Source organism: Leucoraja erinacea, chromosome 7, assembly GCF_028641065.1.
Source record: "Leucoraja erinacea ecotype New England chromosome 7, Leri_hhj_1, whole genome shotgun sequence".
In the NCBI taxonomy this organism is placed as follows: Eukaryota; Metazoa; Chordata; class Chondrichthyes; order Rajiformes; family Rajidae; genus Leucoraja; species Leucoraja erinaceus.
This window is the reverse complement of record NC_073383.1, coordinates 46,228,759-46,251,569: the sequence shown is the minus strand read 5'-3', so window position 1 is coordinate 46,251,569 and position 22,811 is coordinate 46,228,759. Positions and strand designations below refer to the sequence as shown.

The following is a 22,811-nucleotide window of genomic DNA, read 5'->3' as shown; positions in this document are numbered from 1 at the left end:
GAATGAAAGTTGGAGATGGTGACACTGGCAAAGACTGGGTGGTGATAGGTGGAGACGGCTGTAAATGATGGAGTCTGATAGGAAATTTGACGCAAGGAAAGGCTGACCCCCAGCCGTAATAGAGGGGTTGCACGTAAGGTCACTGGGTCAAAGGGCTTACCGTATGGAGCCGCTCAATCCATCTGGAGGACATCGCAGCTTCCGGTATATGTTGTTAATACACGAAACGCGTACTTTCCTACCTGTTAAAACCTGCCAAAATGGTGAATTTTTGCGCTGTAAATAATTGTGGAAGTCTGGGTAACCGTGAGAGACATCTATCCCACTTCAGAATTCCAAAAGAGAAATGAAGGTAAAGAGAAGCGAGAGATGAGGGACAACAACAGCTAAAGTGCTTGGCGAACATTGGCCGTGCAGATATCGAGATTGAAAATATTGGGAATTATCGTGTTTGCTCACTGCATTTCATCAACAGTAAGGCATTATTTGTGTTTTTACATGCAAAAAGAAAACTCTTCTGAAGCTACATTTATCATTAAAAAAATCTCCAGACTTACGAGTGGTGTGTGGAAAAGTAGGTTTTCTATCATTATGCTATTGAGGTATATTTTGGGAAATAATAAAATGTCCTGACAGCTTAAACACCCACTCCCTTTCAATAGGATATTGTCAATTTGCTGAGGTTGATTATGTCCAATTAACAGCTAACAATTATGCCATTCCTTGGCTTGTATCTGAGTACAATGTAATTCAAAACCCACGTATGGTTTACGATTTTTTTTTAATGATAAATTTTGCTTCAGAGGCGTTTTTTTTGTATGTAAAAACACACTTGAGAACCATGGGTGATTTTAAAATTTTACAGCCAGATTTATCACTTCTGAAACTGTTTAGATGCAAAGGGAATCAAGAAAAAAACACAAATAATGCCTTACTGTTGATGAAATGCAGTGAGCAAACGCGATAATTCCCAATATTTTCAATCTCGATATCTGCACGGCCAATGTTCACTAAGCTCTTTGGCTGTTGTTGTCCCTTCAGCTCTCGCTTCTATCTACCGTCATTTCTCCTCACTTTTGGAATTCTGAAGTAGGATAAATGTCTCTCACGCTTATCCCGATTTCCATAATTATTTACAGTGCAAAAATTGACCATTTTGGTGGGTTTTAATGGGCACGCTACGCTGGAAACAATGGTCAGTGCATACCTGCAGTTCATCGCATGCAATCCAGTTGGCGTAGCATAGCAACAGTACGGGTCACGGGTCGTGACCCGACTGCTGTGCAACCTCCCTATATTACATCATTTTACTTCTCCGTGGATTGTCACCTTGTTATGGTGGAGAAGCTTGTGTGGACCTGAGATCCTGTGAACGATGACGTCTGGAGCTATGCTCCTGGTAGGGCCACCCATGGTGGTAAGGTCGAGGGAGAGGTCTCCAACAAAGAGGTATCCAACCAAGACCTCAACGGTGGAACAGGCAGAGGATGATGGCTGACTTTAGCGGAGCATCACAACAACTGGGAAGGCAGATGAAGGCTGCAGCAGAAAAGAGTCTCCGGTCATCTTGGACTCCATGTCACTGGATCGTGACCCAGATCTGTCAAGGACCGTGGGGTGGCTGTCTGTGCATCAGTCTCCCCACGTTAAACAAAGTCACGCACAGACATCCTCCATATAAGGATTAACACCCTGCAGCCACCCATGGTCAGCCATGACTTGAGGGGGGGGGGGGGGGGGGTGCAAGAAGCCCTTTGCTGCCACCACCTATCTCCTGTTCTCTCTGTAACAACGGAAGTTGAGAAGAGACCGGATAGAAGTATATAAAATTATGAGAGGTATAGATAGGGTAGACAGTCAGAACCCAGGGTGTAAATGTTACCAAACAGGGAGCATCATTTTATGGTGAGAGGGGAAATGTTTAAAGGAGATTTGTAAAGGATGATGGGTGCTTGGGTTATACTACCAATGGTGATGGTAAGGGCAGCTACAATAGTATTTTTTAAATAAACACATGCAGGCAGAGGAGATTAGCATAACTTGGCATCATGTTCTGAAAAGATATTGTGGACCAAAGGGCCTGTTCTTGTGCTGTACCTTTCTATGTTCTAAATTATAGTGTAGTAGAACAGACACGTTGTGGTACAAGTATATAATTCTATGAAGAGAAGGAATGGATGATGTTTCGGGTCTTGACCCAAAGCGTCACAGATTCCTTCACTCCAAGGATGGTGCCTGTCCTGCGGAGTTAACCAGCATTTTGTGGCTACGGTAGAAACCAGCATCTTCAGTTCCTTCCTACACATATAGTTCTATTAAAATGGCAATATAAGTAGACAGGGTGGAGAAAGCGGCATTTGGCACAATAGCTTTCATCAGTCATTCAGTATTAGAGTTGGGACATCATGTATCATGTTGATCAAGGTGTTGCTAAGGCCATATTTGGTATACAGTGCACAATTCCGGTTCCCCTGGTGTAGGAAAGATGTCATTAAACTGGAAAGAGTGCAAAATAGATGTACGAGAATGTTATTGGGTCTGGAGGGTTTGAGTTATAAGGAGAGGTTGGCGAGATTAGCACCTTGAGCTAGTTGTTTGGGATAAGCTGCCAGAGAAAGTGGTCGAGGCAAGTACAATTAAGACACCAAGAGACGTTTTGGACAGGTACATGATAGCAAAACATTGAGCGATATGGGCCAAATGCAGAAAAGTGAGGCCAGCTCAGCTGATGTGGATCTGAGGGACCGTGAGGGTTGGTAGGGGGAGAGGAGGGGGGGTGAGATATGGGGGGGGGGGGCAGATAGTGGAGGGCTTTGTAGGTGAGGACCAGGATTTTGTAAGTGATCCGGTGGGAGATGGGAAGCCAGTGAAGTTGTTTGAGGACTGGAGTGATGTGATGCCAGGATTTGGTGTGGGTGATGAGTCGGGCGGCTGGGTTCTGGACCAGTTGGAGTCGGTTGATGTAGGTGGAGCTGATGCCAAGGAGAAGTGAGTTGCAGTAGTCCAGTCGGGAGGAGATGAAGGCATGGATGAGTCTTTCAGCAGCGGGAGGTGTGAGAGAGAGTCTGATTTTGGCGATGTTGCAGAGATGAAAGAAGGAGGTTTTAATGACATGGCGGATGTGAGGCTCAAGGGAGAGGGCGGAATTAAAGATCACGCCAAGGTTGCGGGCCTGGGGAGATGGGGAGACAGTGGTGCCGTCGATGGTGAGAGTGGGGTTATTGATTTTGCTGAGTGTGGATTTGGAGCCTATGAGGAGGAATTCTGTTTTATTGCTGTTGAGTTTGAGGAAGTTATGTTGCATCAAGGTTTTTATAGCTGACAAACAGGAGTTGATATGGGAGGGGGGGGGTTGTGGGGGGATTTGGTGCCGAGGTAGATCTGGGTGTCATTGGCGTAACAGTGGAAGTCCAGGTTGAAGTGGTGGAGTATCTGACCAAATGGGAGGATGTAGATGATGAAGAGGAGGGAGCCGAGTACGGAGCCTTGGGGAACGCCTTGAGTGACTGTGGCTGTAGCAGAGGTGTGGTTATGCAGAGAGATGAAGTGGGATCTGTTGGAAAGGTAGGAACAGAGCCAGCTGAGTGCAGAACCTTCAATGCCAAGGTCCCTAAGTCTGGTAAGCAGGATGTTATGGTTCACTGTATCGAAGGCTGCACTCAGGTCGAGGAGGATGAGGATGTTGAGGGAACCAGTGTCAGCAGAGGTGAGGAGGTCGTTAAGTACTTTGAGGAGAGCAGTTTCTGTGCTATGGAGGGGGCGAAAGCCAGATTGGAGGGGTTCAAATAGGTTATACGCAAGGAGGTGGGAATTAAGCTGTGACGCAACGATACGCTCCAGGGTTTTTGAAGGAAAGGGGAGGTTTGAGATTGGGCGGTAGTTAATGAGAGAGGAGGGATCAAGACCAGATTTCTTTAAGATTGGTGTGACAGCAGCAGTTTTGAAAGCAATTCCTTGGGACAATGAGGAGTTGAAGAGATTAGTGAGGTATGGGCAGAGAACGGGGAGGCAGGACTTCAGCAGGGGAATGGGGAGAGGGTCGAGGGAGCAGGTAGTGGGTTTGGAAGAGCTGATGAGTTTGGCGATTTCAGTAGGGGTGACCAGGTCAAACTGGGAGAGGAAGCAGTGTGGAGGAGGGGTAAGGAGGTCAGTGGAGATGTTGAAAGGAGGGGCCTTGGTAGGTGGTGGAGTAGATACTGGGGAGTCGGGTACAGGGGATAAAGATTGATAGATGGTGCTGATTTTATCAGCAAAAAAGTGGAGGAGTGAGTTGCAGAGATCCGGAGTAGAGGTAGGGAGAGTGTTGGCTCGAGGCTTGAGGAGGTTGCCCACTGTGGAGAAGAGGGTTCTGTGGTTTAGGCAGGGGTTGGTGAATATGGAGGAGAGGTAGGCAGATTTTGCAGCAATGAGGGCATCTTTGTAGGCAGTGAGGTGGAGTTTGTAAGCTTCATGGTGGACTGTGAGAGATGATTTATTTGTGAGTCGTTCAAGTTGGTGACCAGTCTGTTTCAGCTTACGAAGTGCAGGTGTGTACCAGGGTGAAGATGTGTTAAAAGTTACGGTTCTTGTTTTGAGGGGGCCAGAATTTGGGCGGAGGCGTTCAGTGAGTTGGTTTGACCAGTCTGTTGGCTTACGAAGTGCAGGTCCAAGTGGGAGAGGATTCAGTGTGGAGATGTGATTTGAGGGGGGCCAGAAGAGTGGTGGAAGAGCAGGGGAGTCGGGTACAGGGAGTTGAGATGTGCTGGATTTATGATCATCAGGTGGAGGAGATAGATGCACGAGATCCGGATGGTAGGGGGGAGATGTGTTCGAGTCAAGACCCAGGTTGCCCACTGTGGAGAAGAGGGGGAAGAGGCATGGGTTGGGGGAGAGAGGTAGGCAGATTTGCAGCAGCAGGGCATCTTTGTAGGAGATGGGTGGGGTAAGATCATCTGGTGAGATTATTTGGGTGGAAGTGACCAGGGTTTCGAGCTTACGAAGTGCAGGTGTGTACCAGGGTGAAGATGTGTTAAAAGTTACGGTTCTTGTTTTGAGGGGGGCCAGAATGTTAAGGGAGGTAGACAAGGTGGAGTTGAGATGGTTGGTGAGATCATCAGGTGAGATATGGGTTGCGTCCAGGGGGAGAGTGGTGGAGAGCAGGTCAGAGAGATGGTGGGGATCAATGGATTTTAGATTACGGGTGGAAGCGGGGGCGAGGTGTCGGAGAAGCGATGGTAAACCGTATAAGCTTATGATCAGAGAGGGGGAAGAGGCATGGATGGAGGTCGAGTACAGGTTGATTTATGGAGCAGACCAGGTCAAGGATGTGACCTTTGTCATGGGTGGGAAAGGTGACGTGCTGAGTGAGAGAGAAGTTGTCAAGTAAAAAGGCGAATTCAGATGCGAGCTTGCAGGTGGGGGAGTCCATGTGAATATTTAAGTCACCAAGTAGCAGCAGACGTGGGGGAGAGGGATGAGGCAAGTGTGAGGAGTTCAGTGAAGTCAGATAGGAAGGAGGGGTTTGGTTTAGGTGGCCGGTAAATGAGGATGACTTGTCATGGAGGAAAGGGCTTTGAAGGCGAGGAATTCAAATGATGCTACTGGGGGGAGGGTGAGTTCAGTGATCCGAAAGTTCTGGTTGAAAATAACAGCGAGGCCACCTCCATGGCTGGAGGGGCGGGGTTTGGAAATGTCATTAAATCCAGGTGGGGATGCTTGATTGAGGGAGAAGAAGACATTGGGTTGTTGCCAGGTTTCAGTGAGCAGAAGGAAGTCCAGAGTGTTGTCACGGATTAGTTCATGGAGGACAAGGGCTTTTTTGTTGAGCGACCTGGTGTTGAGGAGGGCAAAGTTGGCATTGTGAGAGGGTGGAGGGATGGGGGCAGGCTGGAGAGATCTGAAGTTGTCCCAGTTGACAGTGCGTGCGGTCAGCTGGGATGGGGGGGGTGACGCGGGGGGGGGTGGGGGGGGGGGGGGGGGGGGGGGGGGGTGCATAGCGTGGTAGTGAGCAGATGGATGGAATGGAAAGTCCGTGGTTGAAGTAAACAAGCTTGCATCGAGAGCCTCTGTGGACCAAACGGGGTCGACGTAGAAGTCTAAGCTCTTTAATGACTTGGATGCAGGATGGGATGTAGTTGTTGAAGAGACCAATCAGTTGCAGAGTTGAGTATTTGAGCATGATGAGGAGCCCGAGCAGCTGCAGGAAGCAGCAGAGAGGTTGTCTCTGAGGGCGAGGGTGCAGAGGTGTCCAGCAGAGAAGGTGAAGAGGGGTGTCCAGCAGTGAGGGTGCAGAGAGGTGTCCAGCAGTTAAGTCAATGAAAAAGCAATAGGGAACAAGATGCTAATTTCCGAGTATGAAAATGGCCATAACCTTTTTAATACTGAAGATATGAAAGTGAATTAGGTGTCAAATTAAACTACTTTTTATGCTTTATCTGATGGGATAAATTAAAGACTTGATTTTTTAAAATCTCAAAATTTTGTAACATTGCTACTTTATGCAGACATTTTTTGATAATTACACCTTGAAATAAGTTTACTTGCCCGTTTACCCTTAATTTATACTGTAATTTTTTTAATTGCACCTTAAAATAACATTTTACTTGTCTGAAGAAGGGTCTCGATCCGAAACATCACCTATTTCCTTCGCTCCATAGATGCTGCCTCACCCGCTGAGTTTCTCCAGCATTTGTCTACCTTTGATTTTCTAGCATCTGCAGTACCTTCTTAAACATTTTACTTGCTTGTCACTTCTTAATTTACACAGAAAATTTGTGATAATCATACCTTAAAATAACACCAATTCCTTGCTTGTTTACACTTGTCATATTGAAAATATTTTATATTACACCTACATCTACTTGTAACATACCTGTTCCTTGCTTGTTTACTCTAATTAGAGAGAAGTATCCTTTACACAGGAAATGTTTGATAATTTTTTGATAATTATACCTTGAATTACCCAACCATGGTACGGTAGGCATCGGGGACAAAGGAAAACTGCTACACATGTGCGGAGCTGAGCGCTAGTCGTAGAGATGCGCATGCAAAGACGGTCGGCCCGCACCCACGTACACGCTTTCCGCTAAAATTGACTCAGCGGATTTCCACGCACTCAACCATTGGTGCAGCGGCTGTCTCGTGGAGATTTAGACTATTTTATTTTTTTTACTGAATTTGGAAATCTGCAGAGAAATCTCATGCCTGATTCTCGAGTGTGACAATCTGCATTTCATAACGTTATTTCCTTCCATTTGATGTCACATTAATCATCCATCACTTTCAGCTGTGCCACATACTGCTTTGGGCCTCATGCAGCCCGACTTATGCAACAAGATAAATCATAACTCTGCTTTTTGATTAATTTTGCATGGAACATCGCCACAATATATTTCATCTTCACCCTGCAGCATTCTAGCACACTGCTGTGGGCGAGGCAGCATAGGTCAGCAAGAGGCACCAACACCCCTCATAGGAGGATCAATAGAAAAGCTGAAGTTTTCATCATCTGTCACATTTCAGCTCCTGGCAAAACATTAGGTGGGTAGGTACGAGGCTACACTGAGTAGTTGCAAAGAACAGATTCAGCTGGAAACACATCAGTCCGGCAGCACCAAGCAGCTAATGCCCAACCTTGTTATTAGTCCTAGTGGGCCAAGGCTCAGGGAATGTTCTTTCACTAAAGTACTCTGCAAGTTCCAGCATCCACACACACAGCCGACATTCCTGCCACTTGTGCCACATTTTGCATGCACGCAGATGTATTCCACACACATTGGAACTTGGTCAAGCAATCCATAACTCTATCTCCCTGCTGAACCAAGAAAACTGTAGGACTGGAGAGTGGCACATGGATCACAGGTGGCTTTCAAATAACTGAATGTACAAAAGCTGCCACCTACACCCATCTCAATATTGATGAATTATTCCAAAGAGGCAAAAAGCCTGATTTAACAAAAAAATACAGAAATGCAGAAACAGCACAGTATTTATTCCAGGAAATGAGATTACAGATAGATAATTTCTCTGCATTGCAGATGGATCTGAATGTTTATACATCTGTATTTACACATTTAAAATCTTTAATCTGACAAGTATTTACAATATCACATTCACATCTTGCATTAACAGTACAGCTCATTTTTAATTTAAAAAAAGATTTTTGATCAAAGAATGACAGATATACATGCACCAATCCAAACGGCAACACTCGAATTTCCATTAGATTCTACTTTTGCTATTATTATCCCATTAAAGTACAGCTCCCAGTCCCTTGAGAATTTCTCAGGAACACAGGAGCATTTTACTCTTGACGTACTCTCCAGTTTTCAGTAGACTATGAGCTTAACCCAGCTGGGAGGAATGAGGAACATTCCTCTCCCATACGTAGCCTCCAGCTAAAGTCAGATCCACACTGGTCAGATCAACTTCACTGGACATATTATCACTGCAGCTGAACATTCTTTGGGCAAAATAAATACTTCTATTGATATTTGTTCACAAGCACCAAGACGGAAGACCAAACAAACACAGCATTAAATTTGTAGAGAATGGGTTGATTCCTACAGGTCCATCAGCTCTATAAACGGGGAGAGCCGACAATGTTCGAAGGGGCACTGCCCTATTTCCAGACAGAATAAACCCAAATTAATTACCCGTGTTGCTCAATCAACCCGTTGCTGTAACTCCTATAACCTCTTCAAGACCAACTGACTGAGCCCTGGATAATTCAAATCACTTGGCTAATTACCTTGGTCACTTGTGAAACAAAGTTGGAACGTAAAAAAGGTGGCCCGATCCCAGGCTATCAAGCACCCAACCCATGGCGGAATGTAAAAATCAAAGTGTGCAAAACAAAATCATTTGAATGGATAACTTAATATCAGTTATAGCTAGACGATGCATACCAAGAATTGATCCAATAGTACTCGCAAAGGCCAGGCAGCAGCCTAATCAAATCCAAGTTTACCTCTTTAAAACATTGACCCGAGGCAGAGATTCCACCACACCTGTCTGTGGTCTCCACCACACCATACCGTGGTCTCCAAATTGGAAGCAAGTGCTCAGGGAACTTTCCTTGGCCAGACAAATTGGCCTGGCAGTGTACTGGTTGGGAGAGGCAGTGAGGTTTTACATTCCAAGGATCCCAAACATTCCTTTACCAGGAGAATGGAGTACAGATTCTAGAGCGTGCTTGCAAGCAAAGGCTAATTTTGGGCCATGGAGCAAAACTACATTACTTCTTAGGTTGGGAGTTGCTGCATGATTGGTAGCCGACTGGTATTTATAAACATATTACAGCAGCTGGACATCCTGCAGGCAGGATACAAACATAAGACACCCAGGAATATACAAAATTTACCAAAGGCTTATACAGAAATCTAATCAATGTTTCCTCCCACGGTTTCTAAAAACAGAAATCCGAACATAGCCAAAGCATAACCTGAAAGCATTTTGACCCCAGGGAACCCCATTCCTGTTCTCTCCAGGGCTGGATTAAAATAAAAAATGCATTTTCAGGTACCAGCTGTCACTGCGGCTTTTCCCAACAAAACCTATCAAGGAAGTGGAGTGATATTCATGAGAGATGATCAAGCAACTTAAAGTATCAAGACCTCCAGAAAGAGAAAAAACAAAATATTTTATCTCAATAAGTATCAGCTCCAAGCTCATAACAATGACTCAAGTTATTGCCATAGGCCCAGGCCTGACTTGTGCTGAATATGGAGCCAGCTCCCTCAACATCATTCAAGAACCCTTGGGCTTTAGTGCAGATATCCATGCACATTTGTGACAACTATTCATCAGGAACCATCCATGGTACACGACACATGGATGTATAGGTAGAAACAGACAGTCAAATGTACATACAGGCATACACATCCTTACAAGGTTAAGAGTGAGAGATCCGTACCCAGTACTGGAAGTGTGCACAAAAGTGGGTACACTCCCACAAAAGGCTCTTACAGTTACACACCCAATTAATACATTATACAACAAATAGCTATTGGAGAATGATATGCTCTAGGGACCAGTGACCCTGGGCATCTGAGCCCCAGAGGGTTAAATACCTATATTAATAAAGAATCCGAATGAAAGGGAGGGAACATTTATGTTGCTGTTTTACAAGTACCAAATGGGCCAGTCTTTGCTTAATACTCCAAATCTCATCGCGGTTTAGATTGTGTCTATGTGTACTATAGTGCAATTTCACTTCTTCAACTATCAGTGCAACGCTAGCCCATTATGAGACATACTAGTGGGGGATGGGGAGAAATGAGAAACTACTACTATTTATGGTTTAAACATCTCTTGGCTCTACACAGTTAAGCATTCCAATTAAATATTGATTGGATGCTGTGCAAGGAGACAAGTTTTCAATTTTTTTGTGTCAAAAGGTGAAGCTTAGTGAAGTGGGTTTGGTCACCTCAGCAAACTATGGTCAGTGATTTGCAGCTGTTACGTGTTCACGGGGTTCTCAAATAGTTTCATGAAAATGTTCTTTCAGTGACATTGCCCGTTAGCGGCGATATAAACGTTGCTCTTTTCTTTAATGATGTATTCAGGTATGGGCAAGCAAAAGAACGTTTGGGCCTTTCTGAAGGCAACATAGTGTATTCTGAAGAAATAGGTCAGTGTCAAGCTGTACAAATTGAAAGACAGCGCTGGACAAACCGAGAATCGCCTGCCGTGGAAGGTCAGATAGAAATGGACAAGTTCCAGTACTCAGTCAAGACTGGTACCAATGGATTGCACATCACCCGAAGACGAGGTAGGGAACAGACTGAATGTGGGGACATACGTCACACCACAGCCTGCTTCCTACAGACTCCTTTATTGCTCTTCCAGTACAAAATAGTTTCTTTATTCTGCACAGTATCATCACTTGGAATAAAATAGAGCTGAAAGTCAGGGAGGGGTGATAGGTTTTGGGAGGGAATTGGGGAAAGAAGGAGAAGGGGACAGCGGGACAACTCCCAAAAGAGAATGGTGTTTAAAAAGGATACCCAGACATTATTGATTGGACAAGGAAGGCAGTGCCTGCCTACACCTGGGAAATGAGCTGCATGTTAAAGCTGGGCGACCTGGACTGTTTGGTAAGAGGGGCTCCAGGGGAGAGCAGATCCTTGGCCTCATTACCTCGGCCCAGCCTCTCCTCCTGGAGACTGATGGTCGAGAACCTGTTGGCGTTAATGACGGCCAGATTGGAGGCCCCATCCAAGGTCTGGCTCCCGTTTACCCGATCGAAGGATTTGGTGGAGGAGGTGCTGGCCGTCCGCACCAGGCCAACAGCTCCTGCCTTAGGCACTGCCACACCACTCGCCGCCAGGAGGTGCTTCTTCACTGGCGTCAACTCCATGGTGTCGGCAGCACAGCGGGCTGCTGGGAGCTTGCGGCTGCCCTCTGCCTGATCCCTGCCCAATAATCCACCGGGGCCTTTCTTTAGGCTGCTGCTCTTGGACCCAGTTGGCTGGCTGCTGCTAGATGCCCCCGATGAGAATCCCTCGTCTGCGTCAGTGATGTGGACAGGTTCCTCTCCTCCGCTTGCAGCATTCAGATCTGTGGAGCAACAAATTATTCGTCATCAGGTCCGTCACACCGACCACTCACACTCCTGTCTTCACTACCCAAAACTAAAGAATCTAGTATTCTGTCCGCAAACACACAAGACAACTTGCATTTACAATGTTTTCATGAAGGAGAAAAAAAAAACTGCTGCACCACATAAAAAGTAATGTATATTACTCAAAGTGACAATTCATATGGAGCAGATTGTTAGATGGGCAGAGATGTTTATGGAAGGTATTCCAAAGACTTGGCAAGTTGTGATAGAGTAGACCTATTGAATTCAGGGATGTGCAAAGTAATGGAAGGCCAGAGTGCAAATATCTGGGATGGTTGTAGGGCCGATGGAAGTTGAAGTGAATTAAAAAAAAAAAAAAAAAAAAAAGCAAAGATGGACACAAAATGTTGGAGTATCTCTGCGGGACAGGCAGCTTCTATGGAGAGAAGCAATGGGTGACGTTTCGAGTCGAGATCCTTCTTCAGACAAAAAGCAAGTTATTTTGTTGGACGTGGAGAGTTGCAGTTCAATGAGTACATTAGGGTCTGGGGAAACGAGAGTTAGCTCGAAGGTGGAATATACGAGAACATGCACATTTGTTTTAAAATCAATCAATAAATCCTGCAGTTCTTTATAAAATTGCCTCCTTTTAAATCACTAGTTGCATCCAATTTCATTAGTTTATGTAGATTAGTAACCAATAACCCGATAAGACTCCACACTACCTGCCCTTCAGCCTGACATTACTTCTTTCACATGTACTCCAACCCATTCAGTTGAGTAATTTCAAACATTCGGTTCCATTATCCCAGTGTACATCCTTTGGACGACTGCACTGTCAGAGGTATCATCTTTCACATTAAGTTCACTTTGCCCTCTCAAATTAATCCATTACACCATTTGAAGTATTTTTACTACTTATTCAGAGGATCTGGACTTTGCAGGCTGAGCCAGCATTTAATTGCCCATCCTTAACTGCCCATGAGAAGTTGTTGGTGAGCTACCTGCCTGAGCGTTAGTCTTGAGATATGGACCTTGTGTGCTTTCCCCTCAATCACCCAGACAATCTTTCCAGATCAATCAAATGAAACATCCAATTATTACCATGTTTTTGCTTATGAGAGTTGTCTGTGCAAAACAAATACTGAAATTCATGTATTGCAACAGTAGCTATGCTTAAAGTATACAATTGGCTGCAGAGTGGTTTGGGGCAAGAAATGTTGTAAAAGTGCTGTATAAATAAATAGGAAGGTACTGGTTTAAACCGAAGATAGGCACAAAAAGCTGGAGTAACTCAGTGAGTCAGATAGCATCGCTGGAGAAAAGGAATAGGTGACGTTTCGGGTTGAGACGTTCCTTCGACCCGAAACGTCACCCATTCCTTTTCTCCAGAGATGCAGTGTGACCTGCTGAGTTACTCTAGTTTTTTGTATCCATCTGCTGCATAAATGAACATTTGTTGTGCGATTCAAATTATTCTACAGTTAATTTTATGCAGCCATGAGGAACTTCATTAGGAATCCAAATAAATAACTTTTATCAGTAACATTTGATTATCAGTAACCCTTGCTGACTATGCTTCAATTAACTTTTACCAAGGTTCTCCTCAAACATGCACATCAAAATAATCACCACTTTATCTCCGCAAGCATAAACAACTTTTTTGTAATACAAAAGGAACACGAGAAGCAATTTTGGAATGGAGAGGGCAACATACGTTTGAGAGCACATTTAAATAGAAACATTTCTTAAGTATTTTTCTTGCATCAAATGTCACTTTTCATGCAGAAACAAGGAACTGCAGATGCTTGTTTAAAAAAACAAAAAAACTGCTGGAGTAACTCAGCAGGTCAGGCAGCACCCTGGAGAACACAGATGGGTGACGTTTTGTGTCAGGGCTTCCTGATTGTGAGGAGACGGTGGTGGAAAAGAAAGCTTGAAGAGAGGAGGGACAGGACATAGACTGGTAACTAATAGATGGATAGAGGTGATGGGGGCTGATAGGCAGATACGAAGACAAAGGCCAGAGATGAAATGACAAAAGGTGCGAGACAAAAGGATTGAAGAGTCCCAAACTGTAAAGTAAGAGGATGTCGCTGTGAGTCCAGGAGAGGCACAGGGGAGGGGGGGGGGGTGGGCGGGGGGGGGGGGGGGGGGGGCATGTGGGCCTCACTCTGGCAGTGGAGGCGGCCCAGAACAAAGATCAGTATGGTAATGGGGAATTAACATGGTTAGCAACCAGGAGATTCAGCCCTCTATCCATTCATTACTTGCCAGTTTTTGACCTGCCCCTCCTTCCTTCAAGCTCCTACAGTTGCAAGAGAAAGTACCTGGGGAGGGGTGGTTTTGGTGGGAAATATCCATTGACTTGGCCTCCACAGCCTTCTGTGGTAAAGAATTCCACAGGCTCACCATCCTAGGACTAAATAAATTCCTCCTTATCTCCTTCCTAAAGGAACGGCCTTTAATTCTGAGGCAATGAGCTCTATTCTTACCCTCTCCAACTGGTGGAAATGCTCTCTCCAAATCCACTCTGTCCAAGCCTTTCACTATTCGGTTAGTTTCAATGAGGAACCCCCTCATCCTTCCGAACTCTAGCAAGTACAGGCCCAGTGCCGTCAAACGCTCATCATATGTTAACCCACTCATTCTTGGGATGATTCTTGTAACCCAACTCTGGACCCTCTCCAGAGCTGGCACATCCTTCCTCAGATATGGTGCCCAAAATTACTCACAATACTCCAAATGCTGCCTGACCAGCGCCTTAGAGCCTCAGCATTACATTCCTGTTCTTGTATTCTAGCCCTCTTGAAATAGATTTTAGCATTGCCTTTGCCTTCCTTACTAATTGCAAATGAACTTTTTGGGAATGAGCACTCCCAAGTCCCTTTGCACCTCCAATTTCTGGATTCTCTCCACATTTAGAAAATAGTCTACGCCTTTATTCTGACTACCAAAATGCATGACTCCACACTTTGCTACACTATATTCCATCTGCCACTTCTCTGCCCACTCTCCCAAGCTGCCAAGTCCTTCTGCAGTCCCTGCTTCCTCTACACTACCTGCCCCTTCACCTATTTTCATAACATCTGCAAACGACCACAAAGCCTTCAATCCCCTCATCCAAATCATTAATATACAACATGAAGAGTGGCGGCCCCAGCATAGACTTCTGCGGAACTCCACTAGTCACTGTCAGCCAACAAGAAAAAAACCTGTTTATTGCCACTCTTTGCCTTCTGCCATTCAGCCAACCTGCTATCCATGCTAGTATCTGCCCTTTGATACCCTGGACTCTCATCTCCCTTAGCAGCCTCTCATGTGGTACTTTATCAAAGGCTTTCTGAAAATCTAGGTAAACAACATCCACTGACTCTTCTTTGTCTGTCATGCTATTTACTTCTTCAGAGAATTCCAACAAATTCATCAGGCAATTAATCTCCCCTTCACAAAACCATGCTGACTTCAGCCTATTTTATCATGAGCTTCTAAGTACTCCGTAACCTTATCCTTTATAATGGACTCTAAAATTTTACCAACTTGCCAGGATTTTCTGCCCCTCTTCTCTTCCAGCTTTCATCCCCAATCCCATATTCCCACATACACACAATCAGTGTGAAGAATGGTCCCAATCCAAAATGTCACCTGTACATTTTCTTCACTCCATAGATGCTGCTGCACCCATTGAGTTTCCCCAGCACATTTGTCTACCTGTCACCTATACATGTTCTTCAGAGATTCTGCCTGATCCGCTGAGTTACTCTAGAACATTGTCACTTTTCATGACATCCAAATGCAAAAACATAATTCCTCAGAAGCACATTCTGACCCTGCAATACAAACAGACTCAGCTTGATAAAAGTCATAAGACTGCCTCTGTGGGGACTATTAGATAATGATTTTTTTTCATTCCATTAACATCTAAATCAAACACATAGTTTGACATTGAAATATTGGGTAAGCTACAGTAATCCTGCATTCCTCTCTTTACCAGTTACATAGCAGCCCAGCCAGCAAATAGTCCAAATGAAGTACATAGAATAATAAGCACACACATGCAGCAGAGCTTACAAAGCCAAGGTAGACCCTCCACATCCACTGTCACACCCATTCATTGAAATCATAAGACATTGACTGCTTCATCACTAGAATGGAGATATACATGGTTATTTATCTTTTAAACTTGCCATAAATTACAATTTTATAAATGAAGAAAAGTCAATGGCATTTGCAAAAAGGGTTTTGGCCCGAAACGTTGCCCATTTCCTTCGCTCCATAGGTGCTGCCTCACCCGCTGAGTTTCTCTAGCATTTTTGTCTACCACCAATAATTAAACCCCGTTATTTTCATATGATCCAGTAATCTAATTCCAGATCAAATCAAGAACAGATCAAGTATGTTCCATTGTAGAAGTCAGGATAGCACTCGTCTGAGCACTAACTTGCTCCGTATATGTACTGTCCAAGCCCCTTTTAACTAATACCCCAAAACTATTTGTTTCTATACGTTGCTATAAATTGGACTTCTTAAATGCTTGACCATGCACAGATAGATAAAAGCTTCGGTTTTATCTGTGGGATGTCCAGAGTTAACATCATAGGAGAAATACATGAGACCTCGTTCTCCAGAGTTACTCACCCTGGTTTTCTGCACCCAACCACTGCCCAGTCACCATCAGGTAGAACTTGCAGGCTTTCTATTCAAAGGACATATTGAGAAACACCAACTGGATTTCTCATTTGGCAAAAGTTTGGATGTGGAACCATAGTATCCGGTGTCACTGGAACCACACACAGTGCAGGAGGTAATGGAAGCAGAACATTGGAGAAGTGGGGGTGGGAAGGAAGGGGAAGGCTCAGAGATTGTGATGATTAGGCTGGTACAGGGGAGAGATGCAAGAGAACATGCAAGCAACACTCAGAAAGCACAACCTTATCAGAGAGTCTTCTCAGCCAAACATTCAGCCTTCAAAATCACCCTTTGCCATTCTCACAGCCTTGGATCTGGCCTGGTACAGCAAAGTACAAGAATGATACTACCTGACCTGATGCTAGAATAGGGGAAAGGCATTAATGCACGCTGGGATAGTGGATACAGGCACTGGGATAAAGAGCCCCTGCTTTGGGTAAAGAGCCACGTTTGACTTCCAGCACCCTCACTGATCTCTGCCTCTTTATTTCTGGCCTACCCTCTGCCGTTGCCACAGCTGCTGGTTCTTGCTGACTGTGCTTGGGCGCCACTGGCATCCCCTCCCCATTCCTCTTGCGCTCTCCGGTCAATTCAGACGAGTCACAGGTTAGGGAGGTGGGGTCGCTTGACTCAGCATCAAATAGGAGGTCAACACAATCTGGGATTCAACACAAAACATTTAGCGTACACCCTGTCCAGCAGGCCAAGGGGAAAGGACAGAGTGAAGATAGTACAATACACAAGGAGAGACAGTAGAGAATACAGAATATTGACAGAGCACAGAACATTAAATACAGGTGTCAGACAGAGACTCTCATACCAAGTGCTGCTCCTTTAAGTTGAAGGGTTTACCCAAGGGCAGCCCTTATCCAGACAGAGTGAGACATGAGTACAGATGTCATACAGTTTAACTTGGCATCACACATACTGTGGGTCAAGGGGCCTGTTCCAGTGCTGTACCGTTCCATGTGCAGAGGCAGGCCCTTTAGCACATCAAGTCTGCACCACCCATCCACCACACATTTGTATGAATCCTGTTTTATTCTACCCAGATTTCCTTTAACTTCCTTCCAGATTCTACCACTCACACACACACCAGGGGCAATTTACAGCAGCCAATTAACCTACCAACCTGCATTCCTTTGGGTTGTGGGAGGACATAGGGGAATCTCCAGAGGGGGGGGGGGGGGGGGGGGGGGGGGGGGGGTGAAGGAAACCCACACATTCAAAGGGAGAATGTGCAAACTCCACATTGTGGAGGTTGGGATCAAACTTGAGACACTGGAAGCTGTGCCACCGTAGCTGGCTGGGAAAGAAGGCCATGTGCCACCCATCATCCAGGCATCCTGCTGGCATCTGCCTCAAGTGCGATGGATGGAAGCAGCCCTCACACAGGCATTGGAAACGGCAAGGTCGAGGTTAATTTGAAAGCGGGGAATCTGAAGTATCAGGAGGGGAAGAGGTGCATTTTTTTAATCAGATATAAAATGGTAAATGACAGACTGCATTGAACAAACACCTGTTGGAGAAAATAATACTTTGTGACTAAAATGGAAAAAGATTTGTCCCAGCTGCTTACTTTCTCTCTTCCAGCGATGCCTTCGTATGGAAGCAGTGGTGATGGCAGTACGGGATATCCTGGGTACCGTTGGTGTAACTTCTACCTGCAGGCACTTCCGACCCACTTTAGAAACGTCAGGAGCATCAAAAGGCAATGAGCTCTTCATTGCATTAGCCACCTGCAGGAAACAAATCCATAAGAACAAGTGTAAATGAACAAGAATTGCACTCCATGAATATTGTGCCAAAATTTATTCTCAATAGAAAATTGCCTGCCTCAATCAAGATTTCCCATTTAATTTGCTATTATTGTGACAAACAGGCCTGCAGAGCTTTGTGGAACTGTACTGCCCATTGGAGTAGGGTAAATTATAGTTATGTCACTAAATGAATGGACCACTGATGCAGATGCAAGAGCATGAATGCCACCACGGTACCGTGAGAATTCAAATTCAAGTCTACAAATCAGGAGTGTCTAAAAGCTGAGCTCGGTAATGGTAATCACGATTCTATCCCAGGGTGCTACGCATGGCTGAAGGCACCCACAAGGCACCGCGGCTTTCAGGGCAGCCGAAGCGGTGTGGTGTGGGAAGGACCCAGCAGGCAGATCCACCGATGCTGCAGATAGACGACGGAGGACCATCCACCACAGACTGAGAATCACTTGTCGCGGACCTTCGACCTACCCGTAGGACCTGTGCACTCCGACCTCACGCCCGAGCCACTGGCATTGACCAAAAGCGAGGAGGGACGTGGAACATGCGGTTTAGTCCCTGGGGGCTGAAGTCACTAAGGCCAAAGACATGAAGAACAGAGCGGACCCGATGTACTTGGGCTGCCCAGAACAAGAGGGACCTGTGGTGGAAGTGGTGTCCCCCCCGTTGGTCCCTTCTTCATTCCCCCCGAATGAAGAAGGGACCAACAATATTTAAGGGTACTTTAACTTTGTCTGTGCCTTGTGGCGACTGCGTTTTGGGTATATAAAAACAAAGGGTATGCAAAAACAAAGACTTGCACTGTAAATGTGACTATAAAGTATCTATCTATCTAGTTAATATGTGATCTCTAGACTCACAATTGTGCATGATTTTTAACTATCTGCTTAGTGCAGGACATGAGGAACGTTACATCCCATCAACAATTTGAAATAGACTGTACCAGAGTACGAGTACGACACAGAAAATACTGGGTCACATATGGAGTGGAGGGCTCAGACTCCTTGTTAGATGTAGGTCTAACCGACGACAGGTGAAAGGAATAAATTACCAACAGCGGCTGTGAGTACAACTCTAACTGTGCCCTATACAAGAGGTCCTCCAGTGCCTCCTGGCCCAACTCCCACTCTCCATCGTATCTGTGCAAAATAAAAGAGAAAAAGTTCAAGAACACATCACCTGTCGGCTCAGCTCATGCTCCTCCCTGGATTCCAAATCCCCATCTACATCATTATTAAATATATGCAAGCCCTAAACTGTCAAGTTAAAATAGATCATGAGTTAATGCTGGGCATTATCATATGCAGGATCCTAATCATTTTACATGGATGATGGCACACACAAATAACATGCAGATAAGAAACAGGAAGGGGCTTGAAATAGCTTCTTGGGCAACTCTGTAAGCAACAGTGCAGAGTCACAATTACAGCACAGCAACAGATGCAGGCATTGTTGAGTGAATTAGGGCAATGAATGAGTGGTGATGGGTTGGTGTAGAGGGAGCTGAGGGTGCCAGAGGGATTGAGAGGTTGTATTTATAATCTAACTTTGATTATATTGGAGGTAGGAATGTGAAGCGGTGGGAAGCGGCCGTTTTGGAGGTCCAAGCCGCTGAGGTTGGCCTCCAGTCCCGACGTCGGAGAGCCAACATCCCAGGGAGCAGGCCTGAGCGGTGGGCTGCCATAGCAGCGACTGCGGAGGGCTCCGGAGGCCCCAACCACGGGTGAACATCGAGGAAGAGACTGACTTTGGTGCCTTCCCTCAGTGGAAACTTTTGATTCTGCTGTGTGGGGATGTTTTATGTTTAAATCTATCGTGTGGTGCGTTCTTTATTTTAGTGTGCCATCTGGCACATGTGACAAATAAATATATCTTGATCTTGATAACTGATAAAAACATTTGATCTTGAACAAACACACTGCCCAGCCAGAAATAGTTTTGTGATCACCGGGTGGGGCCCGCAGCGGCCACCTTGCTAACGGTCTGTCTCGTCCCTTCCTTCTTTGGTGGTTTTTAGTATGTGTTAAATGTATATTTTAGCATTCTTTAGCTTGTTGTGTGGGGGGGGGGTGGGGGGTGGACGGACTTAAAAATCTCTCACATCGACAGAGATGCGATTTTTTTTCATAACGTATCTCCGCCCGCACTGTGGCTTAACATCAAGGAGCTGGTGGTCTTTTCTGGAGACCGACTTTGGGAGCTCCAACTGAGGGAGCTCCAAAAGAGAGAACTGCGGACTTTAAAATCGTGGAGCCCGCGTCCCTGGTTGGAGACCGACATCGGGAGCTCCAAGTCGCAGGAGCTTTGACCGCCCTGATGCAGGGGGGCTTCGATCAGCAGCTGCGGGAGCTTCAATCGCCCCTACTGCGGATGGTTCGACTGCCCCGACCGCGGGAGAATAAAGAGGAAGAAAATTTGACTTTATTGCCTTCCATCAGTGAGGGAATCCGCTGTGATGGATGTTTATGTTAACTTATGTAGTTGTGCGTCTTATTGCTTTTTAGTATGGCTGTATGGTAAATTCGAGTTTCCCTGTACCTTAATTGGTACACGTGACAATAAACTAACCTTTGATGGTAATTACAGAGGAAAGCAAACAGATAGCTTCTAACAGAACCAATCCTACCCTTTACTACTTACTTACATTGCATGATAAACTGCTGTTAACAACTGCACCATGAACTCTGGGTCCAGTATTACCCGACCACAAGTCTCGCTCCACATCTTCTGCCGTTGTCGTGGAAACCCAGTAATGCACAGCCTATTGGTTGAGAACAGTCAGGTATTAGTGAACATGAACAGCACATTACTTGGGCTTCCTTAGGTTCTGCTTATCTAATGATAACTTAATAGGAGTAGCAGTAGGCTAGCTGGCCCTTCTTCAAGATCATGATAGATCTTACTGCAATACCATTTTTCTGCACTATTCATTCATCCCTTGATTCCCTTAATATCCACGACTCCATTCATTTTCCTTTCTCCAACAAGGAAATCATCAATCTTTCACTATGCAATCACTCATTCATATTTATCCTCTGTGCATTGTTCTGTGGATCTTTCCAAATATAGCCTTAAAGGCCCTTCTCCATCATATCTATCAGATGCCTACTCCCACTAGTCACTTAAGAGAATCAACCATTCTGAAAGTTTTTAGTTTGACTACAAAAAAGATCAGGAGCTAGGCAGTTGAGGGTCAGTGGTTGCCAGTTATGTTAGTGACAGAAGTTGGGAGATGTAGACTAGTAAGATAACATTAAACTGGTGCCTAGTAATGATCTGTCTGGTGAAGATAAAAGATCATTTGACATATTTTGAAGAAAATTCTGGGAATTCGGCACAGGGTCCCCGCTAATAGTTATCCCAGAATAAAACTTAATCATCAGTGCTCTGATATTTGTGGGAGCTTGATCGATATATATTAGCTGCTGCGATCCTGAAATGACAACAGAAGAATTTATTTAGCTGTAAAGTACTTTGGGCTACCAAAGTTATGAAAGAGGTTTAATAAGTTTAATTTCTTTATCCTCCAAACAGTAAAACAACACAATTTCATTCAATACACTGAGATCAGAGGCATATTTTATAACTTCTATTCATCAAGAAAAGAAATTCAATATTGCTCTAATCACATAGTTTGGCACAACCTCACCTACTCAAGTATCAGTTGTAATGGTGCTTTTTGATTATTTTCTGCATTAGAAATCTTAATGCATGCTGTCCAATACACAAAACTACAATTTGTGAATGTAGAGGCACATCTTGCAGCTGTCAGGTGCTAACATGTTCCACCACTACAGTGCCCACATCTCACCGAGTCAGAGTCTGACGGCTCTTTGTACCCAATACCCCAATCGTGCATGGCTCATGCTTTCATTCGAATTGCAACATTTCTCTGCCACCCACCCGTTACACTGCAGCTCCTCAAATGATAACAGTTTAAGAAAATTAAAAACTTTAGATACAAAACTAATATTGTGGAATAAGTAAAAAATATACTTCTTGCAGCAATGCTTACCTCGAGCACACACTGCAGAGGGAGCGGTAGGAGGATTTAGGCATGCAGACCACTGCGGAATTATAGCACAACATAAGGAAACTTAGCACTTCAAACCTGGAAAACACACATACATACCATAAAACATGTATATTTCTACAACCTCTATATTAGGCCAGAAATGCAAATCGTTTGCATTTATAAACTCAGAGTGTTCCTGAATCTTGTCTCACTCTTCAAGCAATGCCAATTCCTCACTATTCCCAATAACCAATTATACAAAGTGTTCAAGAAGGAACTGCAGATGCTGTAAAATCGAAGGTACACATAATAGCTGGAGAAACTCAGCGGGTGCAGCAGCATCTATGGAGCCGTCGAAGGAAATAGGCAAAACGTTTCGGGCCGAAACCCTTCTTCAGACCACAGTGAGGAAGGTTTCGGCCCGAAATTTTGTGTTGCCTATTTCCTTCGCTCCATATATGTGCTGCTGCACCCGCTGAGTTTCTCCAGCTATTTTGTGTACAACCAATTATACAACACTTACGAATCTGACCATGTATCTTTAGACATTTGCCTTGGAAAAGCCATCAGCAGTTAAGGTGCATGATATCCTTTGTTGTATCCAGAGTGCACACCAGCACCTCTACCATGCTAGCCTGAGTTTAAAATGTCTTGGTAGTCAGCAGGTTGGGCCCTGTGCAGCCAAACCAGCTCCAGTGCAGGACAACCAGCTATCTGTGGCGAGTGTGGCTGGTGGGCTCAATCAAGTAAATAATAACATACATGTTTTAAAACGGCCCATTGCTCTGTG

The 22,811-nt window shown here is 44.9% G+C and overlaps 1 protein-coding gene across 2 annotated transcripts in view; it reads right to left on the bottom strand.

The window, feature by feature from the left end:
* Positions 1–7,948: 7,948 nt before the first annotated feature.
* The window catches only part of LOC129698955 (hyccin 2-like), a 34,601-nt gene continuing 19,738 nt past the window's right edge, over positions 7,949–22,811 (bottom strand). The window contains exons 7-12 of one of the 2 annotated variants that reach the window (XM_055638457.1): positions 22,022–22,117; positions 20,651–20,767; positions 19,058–19,145; positions 17,811–17,970; positions 16,731–16,889; positions 7,949–11,538 (exon numbers count right to left, since the gene is read on the bottom strand). In XM_055638457.1, the coding sequence (XP_055494432.1) occupies positions 11,024–11,538; positions 16,731–16,889; positions 17,811–17,970; positions 19,058–19,145; positions 20,651–20,767; positions 22,022–22,117 (1,135 nt within the window). In that variant the 3' untranslated portion in view covers positions 7,949–11,023. The remainder of the gene's footprint in view (positions 11,539–16,730; positions 16,890–17,810; positions 17,971–19,057; positions 19,146–20,650; positions 20,768–22,021; positions 22,118–22,811) is intronic. The other variant, XM_055638458.1, reaches the window with a different exon arrangement.